Genomic DNA, 19,352 nt, shown 5'->3' on the forward strand with positions numbered 1-19,352 from the left:
GGGGGGGGGGGGGGGGGAGAGAATGAAGGGTTGCATTTGTTTGCATTAAAGTATTAACAGTATATTAACTGTGTAGATTTTTAGCTCAGAGATAATGTTATAATCACCCAGGTAGAGATGCCATGAGAGATACCTAGATAATAACATAAAGAACATTGTTTTCTAATCCATGTATAAGGAGTGGTGAACTGATTTAGATTTTTGGGAGAGTGGCCGAAGCTCTGAAAATTAGTGTAGATTTAAGTTTGGGCTAATAAAAATGGATGCAAGTTACAGCAGCATTTGCTAAGTGAGTGGGGTAAGGTATCTCAGGTCTATTTAAATAATATTAAACAAATATTAAAAATTTAACACTGGGACTTCCTTGGCAGTCCAGTGGTTAGGACTCTGTGCTTCCACTGCAGGGGGCACAGGTTCGATCCCTGGAGAGGGAACTAAGATCCCGCAAGCCATGTGGTACAGCCAAAATAATAATAATAATAATGATAGTAATAATAATAAAATGTCAAAAAAATTAAAACTAAAAAGTTAAATTAGGTTAAGAATACAGAAATCACTTAAATTGCCACTTTTATGCCTAGTATGCTATTGTAGGCCGAAGTTGTGGCAAAAAAATTATATTTTCATTTGGTAAGACTAATAAAAAGATGAAATTATCATGTTAAAAGCCTACAGAGAAAAAGAAAGTCTTGACAATACCTCAAGCTCTTCCTTTCCAACTGGGCCTGGCAGGATGGTTCCTGCAAAGAAGGGTGGTGAGACGAAGCGTCGATCTGCTCACCAACCAGGTCGTGACCAGGGAGTACACCATAACATTCACAAGCACATCCCTGGAGTGGACTTCAAGTGTGTGCCCTTCAGGTACTCAAAGAGATCCAGAAATTGGCCAGCAAGGAGATGGGAACTCCCGATGTGCTCATTGACACTATGCTTAACAAAGCTGTCTGGGCCAAAGATAGGAGGAATATCCCCTACCATATCTGTGTGCAGTTGTCCAGAAAACATAATGATGATGAAGATTCACCAAACAAGCTCTATATGTTGGTTACCTATGTACCAAGGAGGTAACCACTTTCAAAAATTTGTCACCACTCTCAGAAATCTACACAGGTGATGTGGAAGGGAACTGACCACTGATTGTCAAAGAAAGTTATAAAACTGCCCGCGCCCCCCCCCCCCCCAAAAAGAAAAAGAATGTCATATGAGAAACAAACCAAAATAACAGAGTGTTTTTTTGCCCACCCAATGTTGGAAAAATTATCTAATAATTGAATATTCTGCTTGTCTAATAATTATCTAATACTTCTGATAAGTTAGAGAAATAGGACTTATATTCTAACGGATGACATTATAAATCAGCACAATCATTCTGGAAGGCAGTTTCTGTTAAAAGCCTTATGCATTGTCCTAATAATTTTATTTTAGGAATTTAGTCCACAATGCAATATTTAGTTATAAGGATATTCATCCAAGCACTGTTTACTATTACAATATCATGTAGCAAATAATGGAGACAACCTAAATGTCTAAGAGGATTGTTTAAATAAATTATAGTACATCCAGGTAATGTTTTTCTCATGTGGAAAGATGTTCACAATATAATGTGAAGTAGGAAAAATTTACTATAAAATAGAATTACACCATTATCATGTTTTTTTTTTAATAAATTTATTTTATTTATTTTATTTTTGGCTGCGTTGTGTCTTCGTTGCTGCACGCGGGCTTTTCTCTGGTTGCGGTGAGTGGGTGCTACTCTTCATTGTGGTGTGTAGGCTTCTCTTTGTGGTGGCTTCTGTTGTTGGCAGAGCATGGACTCTAGGCATGTGGACTTCAGTAGTTGTGGCACACAGGCTCAACAGTTGCGGTTCACGGGCTCAAGAGCGCAGGCTCAGTAGTTGTCGCGCACGGGCTTAGTTGCTCTGCAGCATGTGGGATCTTACCGGACCAGGGCTCAAACCCATGACCCCTGCGTTGGCAGGTGGATTCTTAACCACAGCGCCACCAGCGAAACCCATTGTCATGTTTTAAATGTGTGTATGTGTTTAGATGTGTGTAAATGCCCCTGTATAAAAGGTTTGTAATATTATATATTTAGGTGGTTATTTCTGGAGGATGAATATGTATATTTAAAAATTATTTTCTGATTTTTTTACCTTGAGCATATATTTCTTTGGTACTTTACAAAAATAGAAGATTATTTTTAATTTTAAAAATAACTGATACATAACTATACCTCAGTAAAAAAGATGCAAATAAAAACTCAGCTGGGGGACTTCCCTGGTGGCGCAGTGGTTGAGAATCCGCCTGCCGATGCAGGGGACACGGGTTCGTGCCCCAGTCTGGAAAGATCCCACATGCTGCGGAGCGGCTAGGCCCATGAGCCATGGCCGCCGAGCCTGCGCGTCCGGAGCCTGTGCTCCGCAACGGGAGAGACCACAACAGTGAGAGGCCCGCGTACTGCAAAAAAAAAAAAAAAAAAGAAGCCAGCGCAATGAGAAGCCCGTGCACCGCCACGAAGAGTAGCCCCCGCTCACCGCAACTGGAGAAAGCCCCGCGCAGCAAGAAATACCCAACGCAGCCATAAATAAATAAATAAGTAAACAAATAAGCAAATAAATAAATACATATTAAAAAAATTCATCTGGATATTTTATGGAATTTCAAATCATATATTGATGAAAATCTAGAACTTAATACTAAATTTGTTTATCAGGAGATTTTATTCCTAAAATAAATTGTTTCTATGACCTTGGACATTTATATTTTTATTATGTTTAGTCAGTAACAAATTTATGTAAATTTTATTTATTTATTTATTTATTTATTTATTTATCGAATTCCTGTATGTTTTGTTTTTTTATTTTGGTCTAGCTGCTCTGCTGGCAGGATCTTTGTTCCCTGACCAGGGATTGAACCCAGGCCCTTGACAGTGAGAGCATGGAGTCCTAACCACTGGACCACCAGGGAATTACCCTTACCTAAATTTTAGAAAGAAAATGGTGACCATGATTTGAATTTTTAAAAAAAATGCCTTTATTTTATTTTTAAAAGAATTCCTTAGGTAGGTTAAGCATCTCTCCATTTTAGGATTAGAGAAAATAAGGAAAAAGTCAAATATCCTGCCTAGTGCTTTGGAGATAGTCAGTTTTTCTTTTCTGATGTCTTACCTGTGAATAGACAAGTAATAGAATTTAAAAAATACTAACATGATCCACTAATACTGTACTATTTTGGTGCTAACATTATAACTTCACAGTGGGAAGAACTTGAAAAGATTTTACAAACTGACCCTTTTACTTACAAGTTTTTCAGCTGATAATATCATGATATAATTCTGTCAGTAATATTACTTTGATTTCATTGGGTTTTCGTCGTTACTATATAATTTGAGAGCATTACTAATGATAGGAAAGGTGTATATATATATATATATATATATACACACACACACATAATATATGATTCTTATACATTTAAGTTTCTGCTTTCTTTTCAGGTATGACAGCAGTTATCTGTACTTACCCTCTTGATATGGTTAGAGTACGCCTAGCATTCCAGGTGAAAGGGGAACATACTTATACGGGAATTATTCATGCATTCAAAACAATTTATGCAAAGGTATTTCATTTTTACTTTTCTTGTCTATAACATGTCCTTTTATATTTAGGCAAATGTTTTGAATGTCATTGTTTTGAATAGTTATTGTTTTACTTATAATTACTGATACTAATCATAATTGTGAAAACACATGTGTTTCAGTGTGGGTCCAGAATAATTTTTCCTATATAATGTATGCTTTTGTTCTTTTGCATTTATCATAATAAGCCCAGTGTAATTTCACTTCTAATTTTTCTTCACTCAAAAGGAAGGTGGTTTCCTTGGATTTTACAGAGGCTTGATGCCTACTATATTAGGAATGGCTCCATATGCAGGTATGTTTTAAATTTGGCAAAATCTTCGTTTTTCATTTTCTTGTAGGAATAATTTTAAAGTTTAGCATGTTATATTTAAGCCCCTAATCTGTCCAGAATTACTTTTTTCCTCCCTAAGGATAGTCACTGATTAATTTCTCCTTTCCCCAGTGATCTGTAGTGCTACTTCTTAAAACAATAATAGAATGCAGTTTTATAGTAAGTCGTTTTTCTTTTTTTTTTTTTTTGCGGTACGCGGGCCTCTCACTGTTGTGGCCTCTTCCGTTGTGGAGCACGGGCTCCGGACGCGCAGGCTCAGCGGCCATGGCTCACAGGCCCAGCCGCTCCGCGGCATGTGGGATCTTCCCGGACCAGGGCACGAACCCGTGTCCCCTGCATCGGCAGGTGGACTCTCAACCACTGTGCCACCAGGGAAGCCCCCATGTGCATTTTAGAATCATTTTTTGATGTTGCACAAAAATCCTTGCTGGAATTCTGAATGAAATTGCATACAGATCTTGGACGTTTTTGTTAGATATATTCATAGACATCTTATAAGTTTTGTTGTGTCTTTTAGAAAATTACATTTTCAGTTTATTGCTTGATTTAATTTTTATATGATTTTATAGCTAGCCATTATTCTACTTGTTGATATGATAGCCAGCTACCATGCTACTTGTAAATGCTTTGGATTTTCTGTGTGGACCATCACATCCTGTGCAAATAACATCATTTTTCTTACTTCTGTTCAAATCCTTATTTCTTTGTCTATTTATGTTTATCTTATCTTAGTGTAGCAGCTAAGGACCTACAGTGCAGTAGTCAATAAAAGTGATGATACTTGGCATTTTGGCTCGTTACTGATTTTATAAATTTATTTATTTTATTTATTTATTTTTGGCTGCATTGGGTCTTCATTGCTACGTGCGGGCTTTCTCTAGTTGCGGTGAGCAGGGGCTACTCTTCGTTGCGGTGTGTGGGCTTCTCATTGCGATGGCTTCTCTTGTTACAGAGCATGGGATTTAGGCGCGCGGGCTTCAGTAGTTGTGGCACGTGGGCTTCAGTAGTTGAGGCTCGCGGGCTCTAGAGCGCAGGCTCAGTAGTTGTGGCACATGGGCTTAGTTGCTCCGCAGCATGTGGGATCTTCCCAGACCAGAGCTCGAACCTGTGTCCCCTGCATTGGCAAGTGGACCCTTAACCACTGCGCCACTAGGGAAACCCAACATTCTTTTTTTTTATATATATATTCTTTTCCATTGTGGTTTATCATAGGATATTGAATACAGTTCTCTGTGCTAGACAGTAGGACCTTGTTGTTTATCCATTCTATATATAAAAGCTTACATCTGCTCACCCCAACCTCCCATTCCATCCCTCCCCCAGCCCCCTCTTCCTTGGCAACCACGAGTCTGTTCTCTATGTTCATGATTCTGTTCCTGTTTCATAGATAGGTTCATTTGTGTCATATTTTAGATTCCACATATAAGTGATATCTTATGGTATTTGTCTTACCATTATGAAACTTCCTTAATATCATCTAGTATATTGTCATTGTTCAAATTCCCCCCATTCATAATTTTTTTTGCCCAGATCCAAGTTAATATTTGCCTGGGATATCTTTTTTCATCCTTTCATTTTCTACTTTGTCATGTTTTTGTTTTAGATATTTATTTTGTAATCATTATATATATATAGCTGGGTATTTCTTTAATCTGGTCAGTAAAATCTTTTAATTGACAGTATACTTAATGGTTATTGTGGTTATTGATATATTTGGACTTGTTTCTTTACCTTGCTATTGATTTCCACTCGTTTTTCTTTTTTTATTCTTTTTAATAAATTTATTTGTTTTATTTATTTATTTTTGGCTGCATTGGGCCTTCGTTGCTGCACACAGGCTTTCTCTAGTTGCGGCAAGCGGGGGCTACTCTTCCTTGCGGTGTGCGGGTTTCTCATTGTGGTGGCTTCTGTTGTTGCGGAGCTCGGGCTCTAGGCGCACGGGCTTCAGTAGTTGTGGCACGCACGCTCAGTAGTTGTGGTTCATGGGCTCAAGAGTGCAGGCTCAGTAGTTGTGGCGCACGGGCTTAGCTGCTCCGCAGCATGTGAGATTTTCCAGGACCAGGGCTCGAACCCGTGTCCCCTGCATTGGCAGGCGGATTCTTAACCACTGCACCATCAGGGAAGCCCTGTTTTTCTTTATACGTTTCTTTTTATTCCTTTCTTATCTTGTTTGCTTATTTTTCTGAATCCTTAGCCCCCCCCAATATTTTATGAATATATAAGTTTATTTGCTTCCTCCTATGCTTGATGGTCTTTATTTAGTTAGTTTGTTTGTTTTATTTCTTGTGACGTCTTTTGAGCGGTCTTTAATTATGAGTCCATTACTTGATCTTAACCTCTGAGTTTCTGACCCAATGATTCCATCTTCTGTAGCCCTGTGGCAGGATCTGTCTCAATGGCTTGGCTGCTATTGCCATCAAAATGTAGAGTCACTCCAACTCTCTCATGGGCCACAATTCCCAAGTGGGCCCCATATCATATTTTTGGAAGGTGGTGCTGCTAGGGATTCTTGGAAACCTTCTCTTCCTTTTTGTAAGCCCAGCAATGGATATAGTTGTTCTGCAATGACAAAGTCCCTCAGAATACCTAGACTGCCATTATGCTGGAATCAGAACTCTTTAGTTTTTTTACTATATTTTTTTCTCTTTCTAATTTTTTTTGTTTGTTTTCAGTTTTGTTTTTGAAATACATTTTTTACATAGTTATAGTATGTATATAATTTTGTTTCTTAATTTTTTCCCATTTCCCAAATGTTTTTCATATTTCTGAATAGTATTCACATTTTTATTAATTGTGTCATATTTCAGTGAATACCATTCTGCATAATTAAGGTATTTCTATTTTTTTTCTACTTGTGTTTAATTTGCTATGAATTTCCTTGTTGTGAGCTTTTCCTGTGGTTAAAATTTCTGTATTTAAGTCTATAGAATAGATTTCCCATATATAAAAGTGTATGGGGACTTCCCTGGTGGCGCAGTGGTTGGGAATCCGCCTGCGAATGCAAGGGACATGGGTTTGAGCCCTGCTCTGGGAGGATCTCACACCGTGGAGCAGCTAAGCCCGTGCACCACAACTACTGAGCCTGTGCTCTAGAGCTTGCGAGCCACAACTACTTAGCCCATGTGCCACAACTGCTGGGGCCCGCGTGCCTAGAGCCCGTGCTCTGCAACAGGAGAAGCCACTGCAATGAGAAGCCTGTGCACCGCAACAAAGAGTAGCCCCCACTCGCTGCATCTAGAGAAGGCCCATGTGCAGCAACGAAAACCCAATGCAACCAAAAATAAATAAAATTAAAATTAAAAATTAAAAACCACTTCTTTAAAAAAAAGTATATGAATATTCTAAAGTTGTATAGCATCGTTATAAAATACTATAAGATCGTAAGAATTTTATACAAAGAATAAATGCATATATTGAGGTGTTATCCTAGACTGAATTTTTGTTAGTGCTTATTTGTTCTTAAGAATCAAGTATCTTTTACAGTATGTTTTTAAAATTCAGTAGATATCAAGATATCTTGAGTAATATTTAGTTGATAAGTATACTTGAGTTCTGCTAATTTTTTTAATGTATGACTTTAATCCTTTTATTATAAAATCGTGTAAATATTCAGCCAGCACCAACTGCACATTATCAATAACTTAATTCAATATTCATTAGATTCCATGTGTCTGGTGAGTCTCTCATTGTCATAACTCTTCCTGGAAGACAACATTAGACATTGAATTGAAATAACAATGCTTTATCACTTTTGAATTTCTTGCCTCTACCTTACATTATCACCATCATTGTTATTGTAAATATGTCATGTTTACATAAGGTTATTAATCATTATTAACTTTTACTTATGTAAAACCTTGGAAAACTGTTCAATTCTATTCATGTATAAGATGGCATTATACTCAACTACTACCTTTATTCAGTGAACTGAACATTATATTAGTGTGTGAAAAACCAATGTATAATTTTTTATAGGTGGTAATTTTGTTATCTTTAGGTTATTTGTAAACATTAATTAAATCTTTTTGTCTTAGATTAAGCCTAACATTGGAAATCAGGAAATGCATAGTTAGTCCCTTGAGTTAATTGGTTGATAATAACCAATTGAGTTAATTGGTTATTATGTAAGAATGGTGTCTTCTCACAGCTCACATCTCTGTTAAGCATTGTGGTGAATTTATATTTTGTTTTTCAGGTGTTTCATTTTTTACTTTTGGTACCTTAAAGAGTGTTGGGCTTTCCCATGCTCCTACCCTTCTTGGCAGACCTTCATCAGACAATCCTAATGTCTTAGTTTTGAAAACTCACATAAACTTACTTTGTGGTGGTGTTGCTGGAGCAATAGCACAGACAATATCGTAAGTTTGTTCATCAACTTAATTAAGTTACATTACATTTATCCAATACTGATTTTTAGCGTTGGTTAGTTGTCTTATTTTTTCTAATAGATTATTAAAACACAGGATCCCTTGCAAAATATAAATATTAATTTAATACATTTTTCCAGTGTGCCTGCACTTTAAGCATATTATAAATAACTTCGTGCCAAATTGACCAAATTAGTTTGAACCTACTCAATTTCTGTGGATTTTAAAAGAAAGGAAAAAGAAAGCTAGAAAGAAACACTATAGTTTTCATCCATATTTCCTCATGAATTGCCTGTATGAGTTTTCTGAAATTTGAGCTATTTATTGTGTGTGTGTGTGTGTGTGTGTGTGTGTGTGTGTGTGTGTATGTGTGTAGGTACAACTTCTCTTGCACTAAATCTTGAAGGCCTACTTTGTGCCAGTCAGTATGCTAGGCATTGGGAGTTTCACTGAAGGAAAAACAAAAGTATTGCCTCAAGAAGCCTATACTCTTTTCTTTTTTTTTTTTTTTGGCTGCCTTGGGTCTTTGTTGCTGCATGCAGGCTTTCTCTAGTTGCAGCGAGTCGGGGCTACTCTTTGTTGCAGTGCGGGGGCTTCTCATTGTGGTGGCTTCTCTTGTTGCGGAGCACAGGCACTAGGCTCGCAGGCTTCAGTAGTTGTGGCTCACGGGCTTAGTTGCTCTGCGGCATGTGGGATCTTCCCGGACCAGGGTTTGAACCCGTGTCCCTGCATTGGCAGGAGGATTCTCAATCACTGTGCCACCAGGGAAGTCCCAAGAAACCTATACTCTTATTAAGACAGTAGCAATGCAAGGGAGTTTTATATTAATATAAGTGTATTAGGGACATAGATAAATTAGGTGGAAAGTGTAATTGGAAAGTTGGCTGTAGAGAATTTCTGTAGACCAAGAGAGATTGGATAGATGAGATTAAAAAAGGGCTGGAATACTAAGAAGCAGGAACTTTTCAGGAACAGGAAGAAGGGAAGCTCTCTGTGACTGAGGAGTATCCTGAAAAACAGGAAGACAACAGGAAATCGTAGTGTCACAAAGGCTCAAAAAAGAGTATCCAATGGAAAAAGAAAACTCAAAGTAAGATAAGTGCTGAAAAGTAAGGTATTCATCGGATTTCACAATGAAGGTTACTTTGGTGAAGGCAGATTCAGTATGCTTGTGTGTGGGAGCAGATCATACTAGACTGAAAGTAAAGGAAAAAAGGTGTAGGGACTTCCCTGGCGGTCCAGTGCGTAAGACTCCGTGCTCCCAATGCAGGGGGCCCGGGTTCAATCCCTGGTCAGGGAACTAGATCCCACATGCCGCAACTAAGAGTTTGCATGCCGCAACTAAAGATCCCGAAGGCCACATCTAAAAGATCCCGCACGTGGCAAGAGTGATCCCGCATGCCACAACTAAGACCTGACACAACCAAATAAATAACTAAATATTAAAAAAAAAAAAAAAAGGTGTGTAGTTTACTTTTAGAAACATGGCTGCGGAACCTTGTTCATTTGCGGAGACATGATCACCTCTAGCTATTCTGATTCTCTTCTTGGTTTTACTGCCCCTTTTCTTTATTATTTACTTCCAGTTTAGATCTTTAAAATCTGTCTTCTCTTTTCCACTTACTTCATAAGCTATATTCTACACCCACTGACTCTTTTTTTTAAAAATATTTATTTATTTATTTGGCTGCACTGGGTCTTAGTTGCGGCACACGGGATCTTTGGTGCTGCATGCGGGATCTTTAGTTGTGACATGCGAACTCTTAGTTGCGGCAACTTTCCCTTTTCAGGTATCTTGCTGATTCATGTCTTCCTCCTCCTACCTATCTGTGCTGATTTTTTTAAGGCCTAGCCAGACTTTGGTCCTCTGCTCTTCCCGTAAACATCCAGAATAGCTCATCTATCTTTATTGTTTCAATGGTCACCTCTGTACAGATAATTAATTCTATTTAAATCTTCATTGCTGACTCATTACTTCTCTAGCAAGCTCTTGGATGTTTATACCTGGACTTCTGTCCTCAGTTCAAGCTCTGTAATTCATATACTGCTTTCTTGTCTTCTTTTTCATGTCTGTCCTCGGCCCCCAACTTTCCTATTTGTTATCGATCACCATTAATCTTCTAGTCCTGATAATACCTTGAGATCATTTTTCACATTGTACATATCCAAATATTTTTGTCGTTTTTTTGCTTAAAAACATTACCTAGAATGTTATTTTCTTTCTTTCCCATTGTTATTTCCCTAGTTCTGATCCATGTACTTTGTCTTCTTACTTTCTCTTTATTAATCAATTCCTTCTACCCAGACACATCTTTTCCTGCTTGGAAACTGAATCCTTCAGGTTGAGGTTTTGGTCCCTTTATTCCCCATAAAGTTTTTTCCTCTCTCCACCTCCCATTAAAAGATAATTCAGGACTTAACTGGCGGTGCAGTGGTTAAGAATCCGCCTGCCAAGGCAGGGGACACGGGTTCGAGCCCTGGTCCGGAAAGATCCCACATGCCGCAGAGCAACTAAGCCCGTGTGCCACAACTACTGAGCCCACGTGCCACAATCACTGAAGCCCGCACGCCTAGAGCCCATGCTCCACAACAAGAGAAGCCACCACAATGAGAAGCACGCATACCACAATGAAGAGTAGCCCCCACTCGTTGCAACAGAGAAAGCCTGCGTGCAGCAACGAAGACCCAACACAGCCAAAAATAAATAAATATTTTAAAAATTTTAAAAAAGATAATTCATGGAGGGGAATTCCCTGGTGATCCAGTGGTTAGGACCCCGCCCTTTCACTGCGGTGGGCATGTGTTGGATCCCTGGTTGGGGAGATAAGATCCTGCAAGCCGTGAAGCAGGGCCAAAAAAAAAAAGATAATTCATGGAGATGCTGCTTAGATGCATAGAGCTCTTCATCTATTAGTAATGTTATTTCTTAAGCTGTTTGGTTGGTACATGGGTGGTTTTTTTATTACAATTATTTCATAGTAAATTTAAATGTATATAAAAGTATATAATTATTTTTGTCATATATCACTTACGTATATATTATATGTATGTATGTATGTATGTATACATATGTGTGTATATATGTGTGTGTATGAACGAGAGCTTTGAATAGGGAAGTAGAAAGCAGCTTTATGACATGGCAAATGTCTCTAAGACTCAATTTTCTTTTTTTTAAATAAATTTATTTATTTATTTATTTTAGTCTGTGTTGGGTCTTCGTTTCTATGCGAGGGCTTTCTCTAGTTGCGGCGAGCGGGGGCCACTCTTCATCGCGGTGCGCGGGCCTCTCACTATCTCGGCCTCTCTTGTTGCGGAGCACAGGCTCCAGATGCGGAGGCTCAGTAGTTGTGGCTCACAAGCCCAGTTGCTCTGCGGCATGTGGGATCTTCCCAGACCAGGGTTCGAACCCGTGTCCCTTGGCAGGCAGATTCTCAACCACTGCGTCACCAGGGAAGCCCTAAGACTCAATTTTCTTATCTTAATATTGAGATAACAGTACCTACTTAACACAGTTGTAAAGATGGAATGAGATAATGTACATAAATTGCTTAGCACAGGACCTAACATAAGCAGTCAACATTAGCCCCAAAAAAGTAATTAAAAAAAAAAAATCACCTAGGGTCCCACTCCTAAGAGATTACTTTTGTATATTTCATTTTAGGCAATCTTTAAAATTTTTTTTAAATTGAGGTATAATTAATATACAATATTAGTTTCTGGTATGTAACATAATGATTTGATATTAAGTCTGGTTAACATTCATCACCATACATAGTTGCAGAATCAGGCAATCTTTTCACATAGAATTTTCTCTATCCTCTATATGCAATTGTCTGTATTGTTAATTTTAGCCCTTAAGGAGAATTTTTTGTTGGCCTACTGTATACAGGGGCACTTGCTGAATACTCTTAGGGTAGTGGTTCTTAACTGGGGTGGTTTCGTCTCTAGTGGACATTTATTAATGTCTGGAGACATTTTTCGTTGTTACAACTGGGGTTGTGCTACTGGCATCTAGTGGGTAGAAGCCAGGGATTTACCTAAACACCCTACAATGCCCAGGACAGCTCCCACAACTAAGAATTTTCCAACCCAAAATGGCAATAGTGCCAAAGTTAAGAAACCCTGTCTTAGGGTTACAACAATGGAAAGCACCCAGTCTATTTCCTCAGGAAACGGCATTTAATTTGGTTTGGGGGAATAAATAGAACTTGATAATGGGTTATGAAATAGAAGAATCATTTAACCCAAGGGAACCACTTAGGCAAAGGCAAGGAGACCTCTGTATTGTTATTTGATTTTATTCATATGCCTATATCCTGACTCCCAGATTAGACAAAACAGTAAGAAAATAGGAACACATTATTTCCTAGCATACATAGGGCTTTGTATTCAATAATTGCTGAGTAGAAAATTAAAAATCATTTTTAAGTCCTTCTTTTTCTTCTTTTAGCTACCCATTTGATGTAACACGTCGGCGAATGCAGTTAGGAACTGTTCTTCCAGAATTTGAAAAGTGCCTGTAAGTTCTTCATTTGTCATTGTTCAATTTCTTTAGGAAATGTAATGTGTATAGTAAGTAGGGAGATAGGACTGTGATCTCACTAGTAGTCTAGAGCTTTCATTTTATATCCCATAATATTATTTGGTAAACTGAATTTAATCAGGTCCTAATCCTCCTGTTAAAATGTTCATTTTAGGTAATTCCCTGGTGGTCCAGTGGTTAGGACTCGGTGCTTTCACTGTGGGGGCCAGGGTTCGGTCCCTGATCAGGGAACTAAGATCCTACAAGCCTTGCAGCCAAAAAAAAAAACAAAAACAAATTTAATTTTAGAGCAGCTCTGTTAAATAGAAATATGATGTGAGCCACATATGTAATTTAAAATTTTCTGGTAACCTAACCACATTAAAAAAGTATAAAAAGAAACATGAAATTGTTTTAAAATATTTTATTTAAACCAATATATTTAAAATTTATCACTTCAACATTTCAGTATTTTACATCCTTTTAAAAAAAAACACTAAGTGTTTGAAATCCAGCGTGTATTTTACACTCACAGCACATCTCAGTTTAGGACTTGCCACATTTCATGTACTCAGTAGCCACATGTGGCTAGTGGCTACCACTATTGCATAGCACAGCTCTAGAGTTTTCTATAATCTGTAGAGATTTCGAATCATTCTGTTTGATTGGTGATGTGTTGTTCCTCAGGGGAAGAGCAGAATGTTTATTCAGGACCATGAATTGCCTTCATTCACCCAAAAGATTTTTTGAATATTTCAGTCTACATTGCATATTGAAAGAGAAAGACAAAGCCCAAAATGTTGGTTTGAAAGGAAAGAACACTCAGACAAGAAAGTCTTTATTGATGAAATCTGGAAGATAGTCCTTCAAGCTTTAGTAGCATAGAACTTGAGCAGAAACTTGAGAGTTTAAAGGGCAACTGCTCATATATCCTTTAAAAAGACTACATCAATATTTCAAATATTATTATGAAATAGTGTTGCTAGTAAATGTCACAGACATAATGCAAACAAAATATATTGTATTAATGAGCCCTGGAATTCTATGCATAATGCTTGTACTTGTTTGGAATGAATTGCTCTTTTATTATGAATTTTTAGCTTGGTTTTTTTAAAAAAATTAATTAATTTATTTTTGGCTGCGTTGGCTCTTTGTTACTGTGCACGGGCTTTCTCTAGTTGTGGCGAGCAGGGACTACTCTTCGTTGCAGTGCGCCGGCTTCGTTTTAACACTTGCCTTCCAAAAGCTACTCAAGATGGCATTTTTAGCTTCTTTTAAAAATGCTATTATGGATCCTGAAATTGTCTCTTCATGACTGGGCATAAAGGTGTCATCATTTAACCATTCTCTTTCAGTACCATGCGGGAGACTATGAAGTATGTCTATGGACATCATGGAATTCGAAAAGGATTATATCGTGGTTTATCTCTTAATTACATTCGCTGCGTTCCTTCTCAGGCAGTGGCTTTTACAACATATGAACTTATGAAGCAGTTTTTTCACCTCAATTAAAAAATATCGTTATTTCTTTTCCTTAATAAACTCTCAGAGGGAAAAATAAAATGTTAATTTAATTTGGGGAGAACATTACTTGAAGGGGGATATTTACCCTGTCACAGGAACCACTGGTATTTTAGTACTTGATTTTTCTATTCATCACAAATCAAAAGTGCTTACTATACTTTTATGCCAAAAGTTATATCTTAGAACATTGCAAAAAAATCCTAAGCTGATGCTGGCTAATCAGTAAGGTTATTTGAAACCATTTTAAAGTATTATTTGGATAGAACTAACTTAAAATGGGATTCAAAAGGTTGCCATTAGTTTTATCATGCTATTCCAAGCTTTTAATTGTAATCATGATTTTCAAAGACTCTAATGTTGGTTGCTGTTATTGTTATTATTAACAGTCTTGGTTATATTGCAGCAGAATGATGAGAGCTGAAATTTTAAGTTATATAAAACATAGGTTAGAAGCCAGTATTGAAGTATTATTCTTAATATTTCTCTTCTCATAATTCTGCTCCACTGGATAAAAGGACAAACACTTTTTCTCTTCATTTTTTGATAAATGTTGTATTCAAAAAGTAACCATGTAGAGACTCATCAGTAAGTCAAGAATTTTCAGGTATTGCTCAAATGTTATTCCCAGTTTCTGAGTGATTTAAATGTGTTTTTAAAAGTCAGTGTATTTCCCAAAGGCAGTAATAGTAAATACTGAATATCTTTGCTCTCAAAACAAGTTAGCATTATAGATTTGTTTTTGTTAGATGATTTGATGTATACTAGAAAATTTATTTAAGTGGACTGTGAAATATCCATTAATATAGATGTGAATGTCAAAGAATGTTTCCAAGTATTATGTTATGACACAGCAACTAGTTCTTCCACGTAAAATAATTTTAGTGCAATATAAACTTAAGTAGAAATGTAAAACATGATCTGAATTGCTATCATTTATATTAAAATGGTTTAAAATGTAAGAATTCCAGTTATTATGTTTAGAGTAGTTTTTATGTTTTATTATAAGCATGACAAAAATGGGAGGGGAACAGTTATAGTTCTGTCCTCAGAAACAGCAATTTGTAGAATTGATGTGATTTTTAAGACATTAGGAAACTAAATTGAAAGTGTTATTTCTGCTTCAATTTTTATTTTTTTTGCATAAAAGATTTCTTGTCATAACTTGGTAAAAATTTTATGAGCTGGTTTCATTTTCAAAGTCTTTATTTTAAAATAAATGTGTATCTTTGTATGATTTATAAGTGTACCCACAGGTAAAAATACATGTGTTCCTAAAACTATTTTGTATATTTTCATTTCTCGGCTACACTGTAGCTAAATACTGCTATCAAATCTCAAGATAATTTAAATTTATAAAATAAGTATCTCAGTTATGTTAACAATAAAAGAGGACTGCAAATATTTTTTTAAATAAAAATTTGCATTCTATGTCTGTTACAGAATACATAGGTTATTAAAAATAAATTTTCATATTTCAACAGTTATTCCTCTCTTTTAACTATTTACATTATTGAAGCACAAATATTAAACATAATGGAAGAATACTTAAAATAATGACTGTATTTTTATCTGATTTATTTCAGATTGATAACGCAAAGTGAATCTTGACAGATTATCTTCAATTTGAATATTGACTGTTTCTGTTTTGATCTCCATTGTAATACTTTCCTTGCCTTTTACTGGGTACAGCCCTCTGATCTATAGAATGGGGCAGTGATTTTGTTTAGGGACTGATGAGTGAGGTACCATTCCTAGCTCTTAATGGTGGTCTGTATGGAGATGAAAAGGTTAGTGGGTATATATAATAATATCTTACAACATTTTCCTCCAGATTACTCAACATCCATTTATGCAGCACCCATTGTGTGCCACGGATTATATCAGCATTATGGGGGCATACCTTGAGAGGTCTGTTAACTGTACTTGCAGTCTGATTTGGATTCCCAATAGCATCTATCACTGGGTATTTCTCTAACAGGGTATGTACCATACTTTTTGGTTACTGCATGTTTACGTGTCCTCCCATTGGTTCCTTCATGGGCAGAGTCATACCTTCATCCCCTTTAAGGAGCACAGGATATGGCATCATAATAGTTGCTCAGTGATGTTTACTGATGGGTAGAAGGAAGGTTTGGTTCCTGTTTTTGGAGAAAATGTTCTAGTAGAGAGAAATGAGGCACAAATAGTTTAGGGAAAGAGCAATTTAGAAAGAAAGTTATTTGTTTTTTCTTCACAGAAATGTCTTGTTGCTAATTTGAGCCAGGATGAATGGCAAATAATGATACCTATATTATATGAGTATGCATTGCCTTGCAGAGTTGGGCCAATGATATCTGACATACTTGTATAGCAACTGTATACTTAAACACTTACATCAATTCTTTGAATATTAGACATTGTTACAAACTAGAAATCAATGACAAATAATAAGTCATGTATATTTCCTGAGTATTTACTATGTTCCATTCCTTATTTTAAGCACTTTTGATGCCTTTACTCTATAACAGTACTATAAGATAGGCACTATTAAATATTCCTTTTTTACAGTTGGGATAATTGAGACCCAGGGATATCAAGTAACTTGCCCAGGTTCACACAATAAGTGGTGGATCTAAGATTCAGCCTACAGCGTAGTCTACTAGCCATGATGCTATACTTCAACACAGTAGTATCCTTCCTATTCACATAAAGCTCTAATATGTAATAAATACAAACCAATTAATAGAATGATTATAGATTTTGGAAAGTGCTTTAGAAAATTTTTTTGCCCCCCCCCGGCCCCCCTCCCCGCAGCAAGTGGCTTGCGGGATCTTAGTTCCCTGAATAGGGATTGAATGCAGGGCCCTCGACAGTGAAAGCACAGAGTCCTAACCCTGAGACTACCAGGAAATTACTGGAAAGTGCTTATTAAGGAAGTAAATAGATTACATGATAGAGAATAATTGATGGGTGTAAGGATCAGAGTGCTACTTTAGAATGGTCAGGGAAAAGTTTCTTTGATGTGCTAAACTTTAAGCCTACACATGAAAAGGAAGTAGTCATGCAGAGAGCTGTGGGGGAAGAATGGCCCAGATGAAGGGAACAGCACAGTACAAAAACTCTGAAACAGGAAAAAGTTTAGTTTGATACAGGAATTGTCAGAAGCCCAGTGTCAATGAAGCTCCCTGAGAGAGGGAGTAGCAATAAATAGGTTGGAGAAGTAGACAAAGGCATCAAAAGTGCTTAAAATAAGGAATGGAACAGGAAATATATATGACTTATTACTGCCAGGAAATATACATGACTTATTATTTGTCATTCATTTCTAGTTTGTAACACTGTCTGATATTCAAAGAATTGACATAAGTGTTTAAGTATACAGTTGCTATATAAGTATGTCAGATATAGTTATTGGATGCCTTAACTCTATAACAGTACTATAAGATAGGCACTATTAAATATTCCTTTTTTACAGTTGGGATAATTGAGACCCAGGGATCTCAAGTAACTTGCCCAGGTTCACACAATAAGTGGTGGATCTAAGCCCTGTGTGAATGAAGCTCCCTGAGTGAGGGAGTAGCAATAAATAGGTTGGAGAAGTAGACAAAGGGCAGATCAATGTATTTAGGGCTCTATAGGATGTAGTAATGATTTTGTGTTTTATTGTAAATGCAATGGGAAGCCTTGAAGGTTTTCAGTAGGGGAATAAAATTGCCTGATTATATTTTTACAAAGATTACTGCTTTATCAACAATTATATGCACTTAAAACAGAAATCAGGGAATTCCCTGGTGGTCCAGTGGTTGACTCTGTGCTTCCAATGCAGGGGGTGTGGGTTTGATCCCCGGTTGGGGAATTAAGATCCCACATGCTGGCACAGCCAAAACAAACAAACAAACAAAACAACAGAATAAAAAACAACAGAAATCAACAAAATTAAAAACAGATAGTAGAGAAAATAACAAACCCCAAAATTGGTTTTTTGAAGAGATCAACAAAATTGGTAAGCCCCTTAGCTAGACTGATAACTAAAAAGGAATGTAAATTACCAATATCAAGAATGGGGAATTCCCTGGTGGTTCAGTGGTTACGACTCCACGCTTTCATTGCCAAAGGCCCGGGTTCAATCCCTGGCTGGGGAGCTAAGATCCCACAAGCCATGTGGTGTGGCCAAAAAAAAAATAATGAAAAAGATGACATTACTATGGATCCTATGGATGTTAAAAAGATAATACGGGATTTCTAAATAACTCTTTGCTAAGGAATTTGATGACTTAGATGAAATGGACAGAGGCTTTGAAAATCACAACCAAAACTGATGTAGGTGAAACAAAATCTGCATAACCAATTAAAGAAACTGAATTTATCAAAAATCCTTCCACAAAGAAAACTCCAGGCTCAGATTGTGAATTCTGTTGGACATCTAAGAAAGAAATAATTTTATACAAACTTTCAGAAATTAGAAGACAGCACTTTTATGATGCCACTATAACCTTGATGCCCAAACCTGACCAAGTTGTTACAGAAAAATAAAATTACCAACCAGTATCCTTCAGGAACAAAGATGGAAAAATCTTTAACAGCATATTAGCAAATCAAATCCAGCAACAAATAAAAAGTTTATTGTATCGTGACGAAATTGGGTTTATCCTAGGAGTGCCAAGTTGTTTCACAATCTTAAGTCAATAGTGTAATTTCCTGTAATCACAGAATAAAGGAGAAAAACACATGATTCTTCAATTTCTGCACTTCAAAAGTGCAGAAAAACCACTTGGCAAAATTCAAAATTGATACATTATAAAAATTAATCACATTAGGGTAGACCTTCCTCAATCTGATAGAGCATTTTATCAGATTAATTTTCCAACCGTACATCTCATCCCACATGTTCTTCTCGTGTCATTGACACTCATCCCATCAAGAGGTAGAGACCATTCCCTCCCCTTACATCTGGTTGAGTGGGCTTGTGTCTACAGTGGAAGTGATGCT

At 36.8% G+C, this 19,352-nt stretch overlaps 1 protein-coding gene and 1 pseudogene across 4 annotated transcripts in view; both read left to right on the plus strand.

Moving 5' to 3' along the window:
- SLC25A16 (solute carrier family 25 member 16) overlaps positions 1-15,918 on the plus strand; it is a 33,020-nt gene extending 17,102 nt beyond the window's left edge. The window contains exons 5-9 of one of the 3 annotated variants that reach the window (XM_082855145.1): positions 3,497-3,618; positions 3,866-3,932; positions 8,167-8,329; positions 12,789-12,857; positions 14,188-15,918. In XM_082855145.1, the coding sequence (XP_082711271.1) occupies positions 3,497-3,618; positions 3,866-3,932; positions 8,167-8,329; positions 12,789-12,857; positions 14,188-14,293 (527 nt within the window). In that variant the 3' untranslated portion in view covers positions 14,294-15,918. Of the gene's footprint in view, positions 1-3,496; positions 3,619-3,865; positions 3,933-8,166; positions 8,330-12,788; positions 12,858-13,547 lie in introns of all 3 variants that reach the window. The other 2 variants (XM_082855143.1, XM_082855144.1) reach the window with 2 other exon arrangements.
- On the plus strand, positions 24-1,130 carry LOC309971432 (large ribosomal subunit protein eL31-like; annotated as a pseudogene). Its single transcript has one exon. The product of its transcript is annotated as a large ribosomal subunit protein eL31-like (transcript).
- Positions 15,919-19,352: the final 3,434 nt, after the last annotated feature.

The sequence above is a fragment of the Leucopleurus acutus genome (genome assembly GCF_964270905.1).
Source record: "Leucopleurus acutus genome assembly, chromosome: 14".
Taxonomy (NCBI): Eukaryota; Metazoa; Chordata; class Mammalia; order Artiodactyla; family Delphinidae; genus Leucopleurus; species Leucopleurus acutus.